A 16,289-nucleotide genomic window follows, 5' to 3' on the forward strand; every position below is an offset into this window, starting at 1 on the left:
TTAATATCACAGATCACATAAACCACGCATAGAGCGTTCCTGCCCACGTGGGTTTATCTTTGTCTCATTTGCCACGATGTATCGCTGTACAAATTTCAGTACTACCTGACAGTAGAAAATGTCGTAGTTGTATGTATTGTTAGCATTATGCCGAAAAATCATACCTGCAGCTTCGATATTAGCTAATGTGGTAAACATTTTCAACTCTTGTTTACTTGCAATTTTTGCATCTGCTTACACAGGGCTTAACTTTTATTTACTATATTTTATATCAGGCCACCACGAATTGCCCATGCAAGTGACTGTAACCCAAAACATACGTAGTTAGTGGGTTAAACATCGTAAGAGCCCTTTTTATTCTATTTTTTGTCTGATTTTGTTCTATGGAGTATAGTCAGTGGTTGCTTTGTAATTTGTATTCCGATTATGTTCTCCTGATATGTTTGTATTTATTTGAGAATGGCTACTTAGCTGAAACGTCGTAGTATGCAAAATAAAAATAAAAAGGAAATAAATAAACACCGATTTAGGGGAATTTTCCAAATAATAGCTGGCTTCTGTGGTATTATTCAAGTTTTCCACTGGTGTGACATGTATTGTGTGGACTCTTAATTTTTTCCATTCAACATTGTTTCATGACAGTTACATTGTTTTACACTGACTTCTACGGTATCCTGTTTGCATTAGTGCACAGTAGAAGTCGGGATGGGGGTTGGGGGAGGGGGGGGGGGTAAGGATGAATCAGTGCAAGGAGCTGCCCCGAGTATGGACATTTGCTTGCAGTTTTCTTTTAAACTGTGTGTGATAAGGTATTTTTAATGTTGATATGTTTCGACAGCATTTTTTATGTGCGCCCTCAGCATGTAGGTATTTCTGACGGTAGTTTCAACCGTAGACAGGATCGTATGTATGCACGGAGTGGTCTGTTTTGTCAAAACCTTTGTAGTTAAAATTATTCCGATTACTTTTCATGTGAATTTGTGTTGCTGAAAGTAAGTAATAAAGAATTTTTGTGAAGTGGTGGCATCATAGTTAGCATCATGTGTTCGACATCGTATCACATGTAGAGTAATTGGGGAATTATCCGATATGTGAAAAGGCCTTTAAACTGTAAGAATTTATCGGTATTGAGTAGAAACATTTTATATTAGCCTGTATGAAGAATTGGACGGAAAAACCAAATGTGGGTGACATTCAATTGACAATGTTGGGAACTGAGACAGTTAGAAAGAGATGTGAAATAGCTTAGGTAATACGTGATTAGCTTACAATAGGAATGACGTACAATAACAGCAGGCCGATATTCTCGCTTACAATAGGTTTTAAAGAGTTGAATATTAATTTCCAAATAAATCTCTCGTTGACCACGTGGTTACTTGGAAATAAAAATTCCATTTATAACTTGCAGCATTACGTGTAAAAACGAAAGGCATTTGCACCCAAATATAAAAATATAACGAACAAATTTCAATGGACAGGAATTTCTTCCAGACTGTGAACGTTGCCTGGGTAGACACTATCACATCGCAACGTTCAAAACTGTCGTTTCTTCAAGGCTAGTTCGGCTACTTCAATACACATAATCGCTATTTGACAAAACAGAAAAGTTACCTTTACCGTATTTCCCTAAAAATAAGGAGCTCAAAATGCTACTACGGAAAGGGATCAACGTCCATAAGATACGTTAATAAATTCTAAGTAAAACCGGAAGTTCATACATTATTAACAGATTTTTTTTTGTCATCAGTCTTCTGACTGGTTTGATGCGGCCCGCCACGAATTCCTCTCCTGTGCTAACCTCTTCATCTCAGAATAGCACTCCCAACCTACGTCCTCAATTATTTGCTGGATGTATTCCAATCTCTGTCTTCCTCTACAGTTTTTGCCCTCTACAGCTCTCTAGTACCATGGAAGTCATTCCCTCACGTCTTAACAGATATCCTGTCATCCTGTTCCTTCTCCTTATCAGTGTTTTCCACATATTCCTTTCCTCTCCGATTCTGCGCTGAACTTCCTCATTCCTTACCTCATCAGTCCACCTAATTTTCAACATTCGTATTTAGCACGACAACTCAAATGCATGGATTCTCTTCTGTTCCAGTTTTCCCACAGTCCATGTTTCACTACCGTACAAATGCTGTACTCCAGACGTACATTCTCAGAAATTTCTTCCTCAAGTTAAGGCCGATATTTGATATTAGCAGACTTCCCTTGGCCAAATGGCTCTGAGCACTATGCGACTTAACTTCTGAGGTCATCCGTCGCCTAGAACTTAGAACTAATTAAACCTAACTAACCTAAGGACATCACACACATCTATGCCCGAGGCAGGATTCGAACCTGCGACCGTAGCGGTCGCTCGGTTCCAGACTGTAGCGCCTAGAATCGCACAGCCACTCCGGCCGGCGTTCTCTTGGCCAGGAATGCCCTTTTTGCACATACTAGTCTACTTTTGATGTCCTCCTTGCTCCGCCCGCCATTGGTTATTTTACTGTCTAGGTAGCAGAATTCCTTAACTACATCTACTTGGTGATCATCAATCCTGATATTAAGTTTCTTGCTGTTCTCATTTATACTACTTCGCATTACCTTCGTCTTTCTTCGAGTTACTCTCAATCCATACTCTGTACTCATTAGACTGTTCACTCCATTTAGCAGATCATGTAATTCTTCTTCACTTTCACTCAGGATAGCAATGTCATCAGCGTATCGTATCAATGATATCCATTCCCATTGAATTTTAATTCCACTCCTGCACCTTTCTTTTGTTTCCATCATTGCTTCCTCGATGTATAGATTGAACAGTAGGGGCGAAAGTCTACAGCCTTGTCTTACACCATTTTTAATACGAGCGCTTCGTTCTTCATAGTCCATTCTTATTAGTCCCTCTTGGCTGATGTACATGTTGTATATGACCCGTCTCTCCCTGTAGCTTACCTCTGCTTTTCTCAGAATTTCGAACATCTTGCACCATTTTACATCGTCGAATACTTTTTCCAGGTCGACAAATCCTATGAACGTGTCTTCATTTTTCTTTAGTCTTGCTTCCATTATTAACCGCAACATCAGAATTGCCTCTTTCGTGCCTTTGCCTTTTCTAAAGCCAAATTAATCGTCAGCTAGCGCATCCTCAATTTTCTTTTCCATTCTTCTGTATATTCTTGTAAGCAACTTGGATGCATGAGCTGTTAAGCTGATTGTGCGATAAATCTCGCGCTTGTCAGATCTTGCCGTCTTCAGAACTGTGTGGATAATGCTTTTCCGAAATTCAGATGGTATATCACCAGACTCATACATTCTACAACCCAACGTGAATAGTCGTTTTGTTGCCACTTCCCCCAATGATTTTAAAAATTCTGATGGAATTTTATTTATCCCTTCTGCTTTATTTGATCTTAAATTCTGATTCTAATACTGGATCTCCTATCCCTTCTAACTCGACTCCTGTTTCTTCTTCTATCACATCAGACAAATTTTACACTCATTTAGAGGCTTTCAATGTATTCTTTCCACCTATCCGGTCTCTCCTCTGCATCTAGAAATGGAATTCCCGTTGCACTCTTGATGTTATCACCTGGCCTAAATGCATACACTGATTCTGTTGGGAAGGCTGTCAGAAATCCATTATATCCTCTCCTCTAAAAGCCCTTTGATATACTGGGTACTGGGACGGGTTCTGAGCTGAGATGTTCTGCTTGTGCCAGTTCTGGATATCTTGCTGCTTTGGGAGTAACTTAGTATCACACAGAGAGTTCATAGAAACACACGCCTTGTGTGGACGAGCACTATCCTTTTGACTAAAGGCACATCGATACTATCACGTGAGAGGTAACGCACTAGGACAAAGAATGTCTGCAGTAATGGGAAAATGAGCATGCTGGAACAGTCTGCTTAGTTACCAGCCCCCCCCCCCATCCCTTTTGCTCCCCACATCCCCTCTTACATCCTCGTCTCATCCCCAGACGTCCATCTCATTACCCTTCACCACCTCTAAACAACTTGTGCTATTGGTGGAAAATGACGAGAAATTCAAGGGCTTTTGGCCTATGCATGAAGGATACTGGCACAGCCTGCATGGTTATTAGTTTTTCCCCCTTAGCTGACAGAAAAATTAATTATGATCGAAGAGAATTTCTTGTGTGTTAGACCACCACATTGGTGTCAGACCTTTGTGAACTAATTATGTTAATGTCACAGTCTAAAATATGGGATCCACCATGGAGTGCCCATTTGCCTTCAAGGTTAAGGCTGAGGCAACACAGGCCCTGGTACACGTCTCCTTCTGATACCACGATTTATTATTACGTGATGCGGTGGGGAAGGGATATCTTGCTCACTTGTTGGGTGCACAGGACTGATTTTATGAACAAATTCCCGTACATACAAACAATAAACAAAATAGTGGTTCTAGTCCACTTGTGAGGGAAATATTAACAATTTCTCTCTTGTTATGCAACAACTATATAGTAGAGATGGTACATTAATTTTTTAAAACTAGTCACACTCTTGCTACTTAACTATTACACTGTAGAGGTGCCAGATTCATTTTTTAAACGTAGTAAATTCTTGCTTTGTAACAATTACACTATGGAATCATCGGACTCATTTTTTAAATTAATTACATTGATTGCCAGTGGCTTATGTTTCAAAACAATGGGCTACTATATTTAACAATTACCGCAGCTTACCCAGACATGTGTGTAGCAGTATGTCAGAGTGGTATTTATTTAAACAGATTTGCTGCAGGTGGCAGGCCCAGCCACAAGAGATATGATTGGTCACATGAGGCAACCAATGCATGCTGCAGGGTTCAGCCATCATCCACAGTGCACTGGTCACTATGAGAACTGTTATGCATCTGCAACACGAAGGTAGGAATACCGACCACCCCCGCACCAGGTATTGCCCCCCCCCCCTGCCTTAGTGGCAGGCTGCAATCCTCGTCCCACCATGCTCCCTCACGCTTTGGGTACGTTTTTTACCTCCAAACAGGGAGACATTTACCAGCCATAGACCACAAGCATCCTCTGAGCAGCAGACACACACCGAATATTACATACGTCAGACAAAAATATTTCTAAAAATTCAATTTTCCGATTGTTCGTTAAGGCTGGGGCTCAGTTCATATTTGATATAACATAGATCATACAATGACGTGTTAGAATTGGGCAAACGTGCAGCAGAAGCTAGTGTTTCCCAGTTGTCTTGTCTTGCTATAGTGTGATTGCACATAAGGAAAATGGGTGTTACGTTTAATAGTGCAACTGCTCAGTCATCCTTAATTTTGGTTATTAATTTCAGTACATCTAATGTTTGGAATGTATTAAACAATTAGACGCAGACACACCCATCAACCCAAAATATCACAATATGATAGCGGTGAATTACTAGGACCCTACAAACGGAATAAAAGAGTAATTATGACACAGCCATTATCCACTCGTTCAGTATGCAAATGCAATAGGTTGGATAAAGTAATAAGCAATATGAATAATAACTCTTCTTTGGAGCGTAATTTCTGATTAACGGACGGGGTGTGGACAGAGGTTCAGGGCATTCTCTTGCCCTCGGAGTGGGAAACAACAAAATTGTCATGATCATCTCTTCGTTGGAAAAGTTTCCGGATTAATCCTCTTTCCGATTTCTGGGAGAGGACTGACAAGGGAGAGGTGACCTTGAAAAGAAGTGGAATAACGAAAGAACTAACGAAAGTGTAATATTATACAGGTCTGGGCATGGAATTTCAGATTGGGGAGGGGGGGGGACGTACAAACTATGAAAGAGGTAATGCTAAGGCTCATTTTAGATAAAGTGGTTGTCAGTGAAGTGAAACGGAAAGAAGACAAGGATTTCAGGTCGGACGAATATAGGGTAATATCAACAGGAGCAGAAAATGGTATAACTGGAGTAGGATTCATCATGAATAGGAAAGTAGAGCAGTGAGTGATTTACTGTGCACCTATTCAGTGATAAGTTTTTTCTCATAAGAATCAACAGAAAACCAACGCTGACAATTACAGTCCATGCATGCATGCCGACATCGAAAACAGAACAATGAACAGGTAGAGAAAGTATATGATGATATTGAACGGGTAATTCAGGAGATAAAGGGAGATAAAATCTAATAGTCATGGGGGAATGGAAAGCAGGGAAAGGAGCAGAAGGAAGAATTACGGGAGGATTGGTCTAGATACACTCCTGGAAATTGAAATAAGAACACCGTGAATTCATTGTCCCAGGAAGGGGAAACTTTATTGACACATTCCTGGGGTCAGATACATCACATGATCACACTGACAGAACCACAGGCACATAGACACAGGCAACAGAGCATGCACAATGTCGGCACTAGTACAGTGTATATCCACCTTTCGCAGCAATGCAGGCTGCTATTCTCCCATGGAGACGATCGTAGAGATGCTGGATGTAGTCCTGTGGAACGGCTTGCCATGCCATTTCCACCGGGCGCCTCAGTTGGACCAGCGTTCGTGTTGGACGTGCAGACCGCGTGAGACGACTCTTCATCCAGTCCCAAACATGCTCAATGGGGGACAGATCCGGAGATCTTGCTGGCCAGGGTAGTTGACTTACACCTTCTAGAGCACGTTGGGTGGCACGGGATACATGCGGACGTGCATTGTCCTGTTGGAACAGCAAGTTCCCTTGCCGGTCTAGGAATGGTAGAACGATGGGTTCGATGACGGTTTGGATGTACCGTGCACTATTCAGTGTCCCCTCGACGATCACCAGTGGTGTACGGCCAGTGTAGGAGATCGCTCCCCACACCATGATGCCGGGTGTTGGCCCTGTGTGCCTCGGTCGTATGCAGTCCTGATTGTGGCGCTCACCTGCACGGCGCCAAACACGCATACGACCATCATTGGCACCAAGGCAGAAGCGACTCTCATCGCTGAAGACGACACGTCTCCATTCGTCCCTCCATTCACGCCTGTCGCGACACCACTGGAGGCGGGCTGCACGATGTTGGGGCGTGAGCGGAAGACGGCCTAACGGTGTGCGGGACCGTAGCCCAGCTTCATGGAGACGGTTGCGAATGGTCCTCGCCGATACCCCAGGAGCAACAGTGTCCCTAATTTGCTGGGAAGTGGCGGTGCGGTCCCCTACGGCACTGCGTAGGATCCTACGGTCTTGGCGTGCATCCGTGCGTCGCTGCGGTCCGGTCCCAGGTCGACGGGCACGTGCACCTTCCGCCGACCACTGGCGACAACATCGATGTACTGTGGAGACCTCACGCCCCACGTGTTGAGCAATTCGGCGGTACGTCCACCCGGCCTCCCGCATGCCCACTATACGCCCTCGCTCAAAGTCCGTCAACTGCACATACGGTTCACGTCCACGCTGTCGCGGCATGCTACTAGTGTTAAAGACTGCGATGGAGCTCCGTATGCCACGGCAAACTGGCTGACACTGACGGCGGCGGTGCACAAATGCTGCGCAGCTAGCGCCATTCGACGGCCAACACCGCGGTTCCTGGTGTGTCCGCTGTGCCGTGCGTGTGATCATTGCTTGTACAGCCCTCTCGCAGTGTCCGGAGCAAGTATGGTGGGTCTGACACACCGGTGTCAATGTGTTCTTTTTTCCATTTCCAGGAGTGTATAAGAAAGAGTTACGGTAGGCATGAAGAATTAGTGAGGAAAAAGATTGAGTTCGGCAATAAATTTCAGCTAGTAACAGCGAATACTCTGTTCGAGAATTACGAGAGGAGGAGGTATATGTGGAAAGGCCCGAAAATACGGGATGATTCCAGCTGTCTTATATCATAGTCAGACACAGATTCCAGAATCAGGTGAATTGTAAGAGTATCCTGGATCAGATATAGCCTCAGATCACAATTTAGTAAAGATGAAGAAGAGACTGGAGTTTAAGAAAGTCGTATGGAATAATGAGTGTGGAAAGAAGCGGAATACTGAAATACTGAGGGAGGATGAGACGTGTTTGAAGTTCGCTAAAGATACAGGTACTACGATAAGGAATAACACATTAGCCAGTTCAGCTGAAGGGAAGTATATATGTCTGAAAAGAGCAATCACTTATGTTTCGGAGACAAACGTCGGTAGTAGGAAGGTAACTGCGAAGAAACCTTGGCTAACAAAAGAAATAACGTCAAATGATCGACAAAAGAAGGAAGTACAAAAATGTTCAGGGAAATACAAAAATACAGCAACAGTATGTCTAAGGAATGGAGAAAATAGGAAGAGCAGAGTAGCCAAGGCGAAACGGCTGCAGTAAAAATGTGAAGAAGTAGAGAACGAAATGGCTGAAGGATTGATCCAGTATAGAGAAAAGTCAGAACAGAATTCATTCAAATTGAAAGCAGGGCTGGTAACACTAAGATTGCAATAGGAATTCCACTGTTAAACGCAGAGGGAGGAGAGGGTAGGTAGTAAGAGCACACTGAATGCCTCTAGGAGGCGGAGGACTTGTCTGATGACTTAAAAGAAGAAGAAACTGTAGTCGATAAAGAAGACATACGGTATCCAGAATTAGATTCCGAATTTGAAAGAGCTCTAGAAGACATGAGGTGAAATAGGGCGGATAGGATGAATAACATTCCATCGGAATTTCTGAATTCAGTGGGGAAAATGGTAACCAAACGACTTTTCCGGTAGGTTTCTGAATTCAGTGGGGAAAATGGTAACCAAACGACTTTTCCGGTAGGTGTGTAGAATCTATGACACTGGAGACATATCACCATACTTTTGGGAAAATGTCATCCTCATCATTCTGAAGATAACAAGAGCTGTTAAGTCGGAGAACCATCACACAAGCAGCTTAACAGCTCATGTATCCACGTAGTTGATAAAAATAGTCTACAAAAGAAAGGAAAAGAAAATTCAGAATCTGTTGGATAACAAATGGTTTGGCTTTAGGGAAGGTAAAGGCACCAGAGAGGCAGTTCTGATAATGTGCTTGGTAATTCAAGCAAGACTGATGAAAAATCACGACACCTTCATAGGGTTTGTTGATATAGTAGAAGCATTGTGAAATGGTGCAAAGTGTTCGAAATTTCGAGAAAATTAGGGGTCAGCTACAGGGTAAGATGGGCAATATACAATATATACAACAATAAGAGTGGAAGACTAAGAAGGAACTGCTCTGATTGAAAAGGGTATAAGACAGGGACGTAGTCCTTCGCCGCTACTGCTCCATCTATATATCGAAGAAGTAATGACGGAAATAAAAAAAAGTTTCATGACTGGGATAAAAAATCGGGATGAAAGGATATTAAAGACAATATTCGCCGGTGACAATGCTAGCCTCAGTGGAGGTGAGGAAAAATTACAGGATATCTTGAATGGAAAGAATAGCCTAATTTGTACAGTATAAGAACAGAGAATAAATCGAAGAAAGACGAAAGTAACGAGAGGTATAGGAAATGTGAATATCGAAAATCTTAAAATGAAAGTTGGTCATCGTGAAGTAGACGAAGTTAAAGAACTCTGCTGTCTTGGAAACAAAATAACCCTTGTTGGCGAAACTAAGGAAGACATGAGAAGCAGACCAGCACAGGCAAGAAGTGCATTTTTGGTCAAGAGAAGTCCGTTCGCATCAAACATAAAACATACTTTTAGGAAGTAATTTCTAAGAACGCACTTTTGAAGCACAGCATTGCATGACAGCGAATCATGTTCTGTGTGAAAACTGGAATAGAAAAGAATGAAGCATCTGAGATATGATGCTACAGAAGAACTTAGAGAATTGGGTAGACTGATGCGACAAAGAATGAGAAGGTTCTATGCAGAACCGGTGAAGAAAGGAGCATTAGGGAAACACTAACAAGAAGGGGCAGAATGATAAGACATCAAATAAGACATAAGGGAGTAACTTCCACGGTACGAGAAGGCTGTAGGGAGTAAAAACAGCAGAAGAAGACAGAGCTTGCAATTCGTGCAACAAGTAATCGATTATGTAGGTTATAAGTGCTACTCTGGGATGAAGAGATGCACATGACTCATGTACAGGGTAGAAATTCATGGCGGGTCACATCAAACCAATCAGAAGACTGCTGACTCAAAAATAAATATATAAAAATCTAGTGTTACAGCTGCACACAAGCTCATAGGGAAACTTCATCTCTGAAATATTATATTGTAAGAAAAACTAAAATAAGTTATATCCATAGGAATGTGTTAAAGAAGATTGATACCATGCTAGAATTTGTATGAGTTAAGAGAACAATGTCATCGAAAACAATGGGATGGGAGCTGCAGAAAGCTTACATTCATTCAGCAACAACCCCGTCCTTGTTTCCCATTAACTCTTTCCCCACATTTTAGCGGAATGTCTATATACAACTCTAGGTTTCTGCCATTTTAACAACTAACTTATGGACATTACATGAAGATGTTAGCTTGTACAAGAATAGAACTCGATGACTCTTTCACAGCAGTAAAAGTAAGTAACACATCTGCTGTATATCTATCTTAAAGCCCATATTAGAAAAAGAGGAAGCAATATAAATAAACTCCCTACACAAAATTATCACGGTAAAATATAGCTTACACTCATTAAATTAATTTAGCTGCAGTTGCATCGTTGTGCTCCCACAAACATGAAAAAAATATTTATGCATTGTGTTGAACACCGCATACTGCATACAAGACATTTAATATAACTGGAATACTGCTCACAGATGATTTAAAAGTCTTTGCTTAGGTATTTAATAGAAGAAAATATCCTTTCACATCTGCAGTCATTAAAGAGACTGCAAAATATGTGTTTAAAGGACAGTTTACACAGAGTCGATGTATATTAGGAGGAAGAAGTCATCATATAGGTTAAATGAGAAGATGAATTTGTGAAACATGATGTTTTTGATTCGAAATCAGTGAATTTTGTGCCAAAATCGATTCGTATAAAAGACTCTTTTCCGATTACCAACAGTGTTCTTGGTTACAGACAAAAAACAAAAAAACTGTAACATACTACTGCATGTACCACCATGTTCTACCAAAGTTATGAAAATTTACTGCATACATTACACAGTTCAAATCGAATTTTCATACAGAATCTTAAGACTTTACCACTTCAGCAACGAACAGTCATTACAGGTGGTTATCCCAATGGTTTAAACTCTGCAAATAGTGTTCCACTGTGTCAAACACACTGGTGTGCGTTGTAACAGTTCTGTATAATACATTCCAATGTAATTTGTTTTGCAAATGAACCCAACACCTCCACAGCGTAATTGTTACATAGCAAAAATGTGATTTATCTAAACAAATTAATCCGGGACCTCCACAGTGTGGTTCTTATGTAGCAAGAGCGCAAGTGTTAAAAAAATTGTCTTACAAGTACAAGTGGACTAGACTGCCATCATATATATGTAGTTTTTACGTTAGGGAGCTTCTTCAAAAACTCAGCCTGTAATAATAAAATACTCTAGACATCCCACAGGTGTGCTAGAAATTATCTCACTATTGTATCAAGGTATCAAGTAATAATAAATCATGGTGTCAGGTGCAGTTGTGTACCAAGACCAGTGTCCCCTTGACTTGGACCTTGAGGGCTAGTGAGATAGTTCTATCTTGGTCTGCTAGCTTGGATCATCTATTTTGGATTGTGATGTCATAGAGACCACCATCTTGGATTGATGGTGACTCTTTGACCTCGTGTGGGATGTGCCCTGAAATCCTTGGGTTCGATATCAACTTTACTCTAAATTAGTTCAGATAGGTGTGCCTCTAGTGTGGGGTCATAAGACAAGAATTCTTCTTGGATCATAATTAATTCTGCTGTCAGCAATTGTTACACAAGTCATCCCTTTGGCAGCAACTTGATACATGAGTACCCTGCATCTCATTAACATGCTAAATATCACAAGTGCAAATTTTAGCACATCGACAAGCCTTGACTTGTCCGAAACCTTACACTTCTTAACACAGTGCCACCGATTTCACATACATGTGGTTCCCTTCTCTCATCTCCCTCTCCCTCCTTGCCACATTTGTGTAGTGTCAAGGGCTGTGCTAAGATGCGTACATATATGCAGACATACCTGGTATGCTTAAGGTCTCAGACAAGTTGGGACTTGTTGATGTGTCCAGACCTGAACGTGTTTTTTGTGTTACAGTGGTGTGGGTCATGCGTGTATGAGCATGTGGTTACCATCAGAGGGGGGCGGGGAGCAGCTGTATACTAGTGTACTGCCAAGAACAACTAGAGAAGGGATGGTCTGTAACACTAAAAAAATGTGTGGTATCTTAAAGATATATCGTTTCTTAAGAAAGAATTTAATTTTTAAGGTTAATTTGGTTATATTTAACTTTCTAAATATAAATATTAACTAAGTTTCCATGTTGAGTTGCCAAGAATACTGTATAAACAGATTCAGTTAGAGTATGAGTAAGAGTTGGCAATATACACTCAAAGTATGTGAATGGCCTAACAAAACTATTATTCAGGACATAAGAGGCAAAACTAAAATATCTGAACGCTCGTAGCTAAATGAAATCTGCAGAGTGTATCATAAATGATGTAAGCACTATGTCGGCCATTGTGTGGCTTCCAGTAGTAGGGAGATGGACACTGATCATCGTATTTTTTGCACCCTGATCATCAGACTTTGGACAAAAATGTTGTATATGGCCTTCGCAAGACAGTGTCTGGTCTTGTGCGGGGTAAAGTACCAGGGAGGCTGGCTCTGATTAACATATACTCTGTGCTCTGATCTTCAGACTGTGACAAACGGCGTGCTGACGACTAAAACAAGTTTTTGACAAACAATAAAGACAATTTAAACTAGGAAGTAAAAATGATTCAATTAATTCGAGGACCAACTGTGCATTGCTCAAACGGGGTACAAAGATTAAACCACAGTTAGTTTTTGACATCAAGTGTACCTTAAACTGCCAGCAACCATAAGAAACTTGGTTTCAGGCAAAGCACAGTTTAAACAGAGTTGGAAAGACTTCTTGATAGGCAGCTCCTTCTACTCTGTAGGTCTTACCAAAGACTATTAGACCAGCCTAAATAAAAAAAATTCTGTTACATTTCATTTGTGACAGCACTTGATCACAACATCAAGATAAGGTATTTTGTATATGATAAATTTATTAAAAGTGTATAACTATGTTTCATTCTGACAGTGTGTTAGTTCTGTAAATATTACTAATTCCAGTTTACTGTAATATATTCACATATTCTGACAGTCTCCTGACAAATGATCAGGGAAGTGGGAATTACATTCAAATGTTTTACGTTTTTTTATGCTACACTTTCTGACTTGTTCCACACCCACGATACTCATCTAATTTTTGGGTCTGTGGAACGAAAACTGAATCTAATCTAATCTAATCTCTACCTGTAAGATGCGCAAGTAGTGCCAGTATCTCTACATATTTTGATAAAGAATATATACACTTTTGTTGCGCAAATAACATTGTGGCACTTAACTTGAGGGTCCATTGTGCTCTGCACAAAGTGGGTACAAAGGCCAAAACAGAGTTAGGTTTTTGTATCAAGTGCCTCTTAACCTATAACTAACAGAAGTAGTGCCATTATCTAGAGATATGTTGATAAATAATACATAAACTGTAGATGTGGCACTAACACTGCAGCAGTTAATTTGAATATCCATTGTGCCTTGCACCAAGTGGGTACAAAGAGCGAACAACAGTTATGTTTGAGCTACAGGGAACCCGATTATAATTGGCTGTTTCATTCTTAATGGCTGTAAAAAACTGGGCTGTGAGTGTGACAGCAAAATGTGTGTGTGCATGCGTGTGTGTGTGTGTGTGTGTGTGTGTGTGTGTGTGTGTGTGTGTGCCAACTCACATTCTGTCCCCACTTCTCCCCTCATCTCTCACCCGCAACCTAGACCTGGATGAAGGCAACCTGGACATGTGACTTCACACTTGGGCACAGAGTTTACAAACTGTGAGCCAGAAATCGCATAGATGTACTACTTTGGTCATGCAGAGACAGTTTTCCTTACATCAATTAAAGTAAATGTTTGGATGATTGAGTTGTCAAAAACACTGACAATTTTTGTCTCAGTTCAAATTCGCTCTTCACCACTAATGACCTGGCTGTTGAGGCGACATTAATTCCTGTATTTCTTTGGTTCAAATTATTGTGTTTGTAAGAACCTGAACTGAAAGCCACATTGGCATTAGAGATAGAATCATATTTTGGGTATCAATAGTAAAAAAATTTACTTATTTGTTCCTCCTTTGTTTAATATTGCATAATGCCTTCATGTTCTGGGATAATTTTTCGTTCAGAAGAAAGTGTTTGTAACACGTATGTTCGTAGTAAGGGTGTTTCCTAGTGCGCAGTGTAGTTGTAGACAACCTCATAGCACATTTCCTTATGTAGTATGTTCTGCATAGTCAATCATAGTTCGAAAACACCTGGAAGATTCATATATATAATTCTAGATTACTTACGCTATCCACCACTCAGCCTTAGCGTTGTACATACAGGACCAGGGAGTTCAGTCCAAAACATCTTTACCCCATCTGCAATGATGTAAGAAGTGTGATATACAATAAAATTAACTACAAACCGAAACAGAAATTGTATCTACTGGACATCTACTGCTTGTGTAAGAAAACAATAACATGATTTGTGTGTTTGTGTGTGTGTGTGTGTGTGTGTGTGTGTGTGTTTGTTTTTAAGGGAGAGTGAGAAAGACATTGAACACAGTTAAATAATAATGAGGGTGTGTAAAAAGACGAGTTCTTTATGTAAATTTGCAAATCATCAGCATGTTGTCACACTTTTAACTGATAATGTGTATGGTAAGTTTGAAACTGACTTCTACACATCGTCTGCATCTGGCCATCCCTCAATCGCTCCTCCAAGCAAATGCCAGGATGGTTCCTTTGAAAGGGCACAGCCAATTTCCTTCCCCATCCTTGCAGCAATCTGAGCTTGTGCTCTGTCTCTAAGAAACTCGTTGTTGATGGGACGTTAAACTGTAATACAGCACATAGAGAGACGTCGCATTTATGAGAGATCAAATACACAAATAGATAAACTGAACTGAACAAAAATTCTGAAAGGACATTTAATAGTTTACTTCCTACCTAATCCCCTTCCGAATTACTGTAGAATATACAGGGTGCCTAAATGTCAGTAATAACTTTACTGAACACGTTCTGTTTCAGGTATCGTTCGGTTTTGCCTCGGCCCCGGCTTTCATCATGTTCATCGGTGAGGTATTCCACGTGTCCGTGAAGTCCGTCGCCATAACCATCTGCAACACGGTGCTGGCGGTCTACAGCTTCGCTCTGAAGAAGCTGTTCCAGGTGGTGTCGGACAGCGTGGGCGCACACTACTCGTTCTGGGCGTTCGCCGCCATGTGCGCCCTCACCGCCCTCTACCTGTTCCTGCTGCTGCCCGAGACCAAGGGCAGGACCTTCGCAGAGATTAGTGACGACATGGCCGCCCGCCTCGGCGGAGCTCCCCCCTCCAGCTACAACGAGGAACCCACAAAGGCGGCGTCCGAGCTGCCATTGCCAACTTCTCTTGTTACCAAACCGTGCAAAACTGAAGCCAGTGCAGTGTAATAGACTCGATTAGCGCTCAATATATGCAAAAACTGATACTGTTAACGATATTTAGGCACAACAGCGGATCTAATCTCCGTTAACAGCACGTGTGAAAATGTCGCACAATTTGACATCGGTGAGAAATTTCTCTAGAAACAGTAAAAAATATTACATTAGTTTGTCCTGTTAGTATTTCCTTAATAGTTTCAGTTCTGTAACTTAAACAGTTGCAGTTTCTTGTCTAGGTAGATTGTGTATCTTGCAGGAACAAAGTACGTCAATCTCCAGGAAGGATCAAGCGACAAAGAACACAGTAGAAACGATTAGTGAATGTGAATGGATTTGGCGTCTGTTTTCTTAAATGATACATCTTACAAACCAGCTGAATACAGTTTATTTCAAGAGGATGAAAAAGGAATCTCGTTGCAGGAAAATCTATACTGTAAAAGTTGGTAAAATATTATAAATGAGGATGTTTTTTTAGTCCAATCAATTTTACAGAGTATAAGGTACAGTAAGGAATACACTTCAATAAATAATCTTATAAATTACTAACACTGTCATCTCACAGAGATTAAAATATTTTCAATAAAATTGAGATAAATAACGCTACTTTTTCAGCACTCTATTATCCCCAAAGTCTAATTTCATTTACCTCTCACCAAACAACACCTGGGTAGCAAGAAGGGTAAAACGGCGAAAGAGCATCTTTGATGACGCCAGTTACTCGTGTATCCAGCACAAACCAGGCACAGGCTGACTGTGTATCCC

General features: G+C 41.0%; 1 protein-coding gene across 1 annotated transcript in view; it reads left to right on the plus strand.

Moving 5' to 3' along the window:
* The window catches only part of LOC126162086 (facilitated trehalose transporter Tret1-like), a 42,174-nt gene extending 26,104 nt beyond the window's left edge, over positions 1–16,070 (plus strand). Inside the window, exon 3 of the mRNA XM_049918364.1 lies at positions 15,135–16,070. Coding sequence (XP_049774321.1) covers positions 15,135–15,536 — 402 coding nt within the window. The 3' untranslated portion in view covers positions 15,537–16,070. The remainder of the gene's footprint in view (positions 1–15,134) is intronic.
* Positions 16,071–16,289: the final 219 nt, after the last annotated feature.

The sequence above is a fragment of the Schistocerca cancellata genome, chromosome 1, assembly GCF_023864275.1.
Source record: "Schistocerca cancellata isolate TAMUIC-IGC-003103 chromosome 1, iqSchCanc2.1, whole genome shotgun sequence".
NCBI classification, from domain to species: domain Eukaryota; kingdom Metazoa; phylum Arthropoda; class Insecta; order Orthoptera; family Acrididae; genus Schistocerca; species Schistocerca cancellata.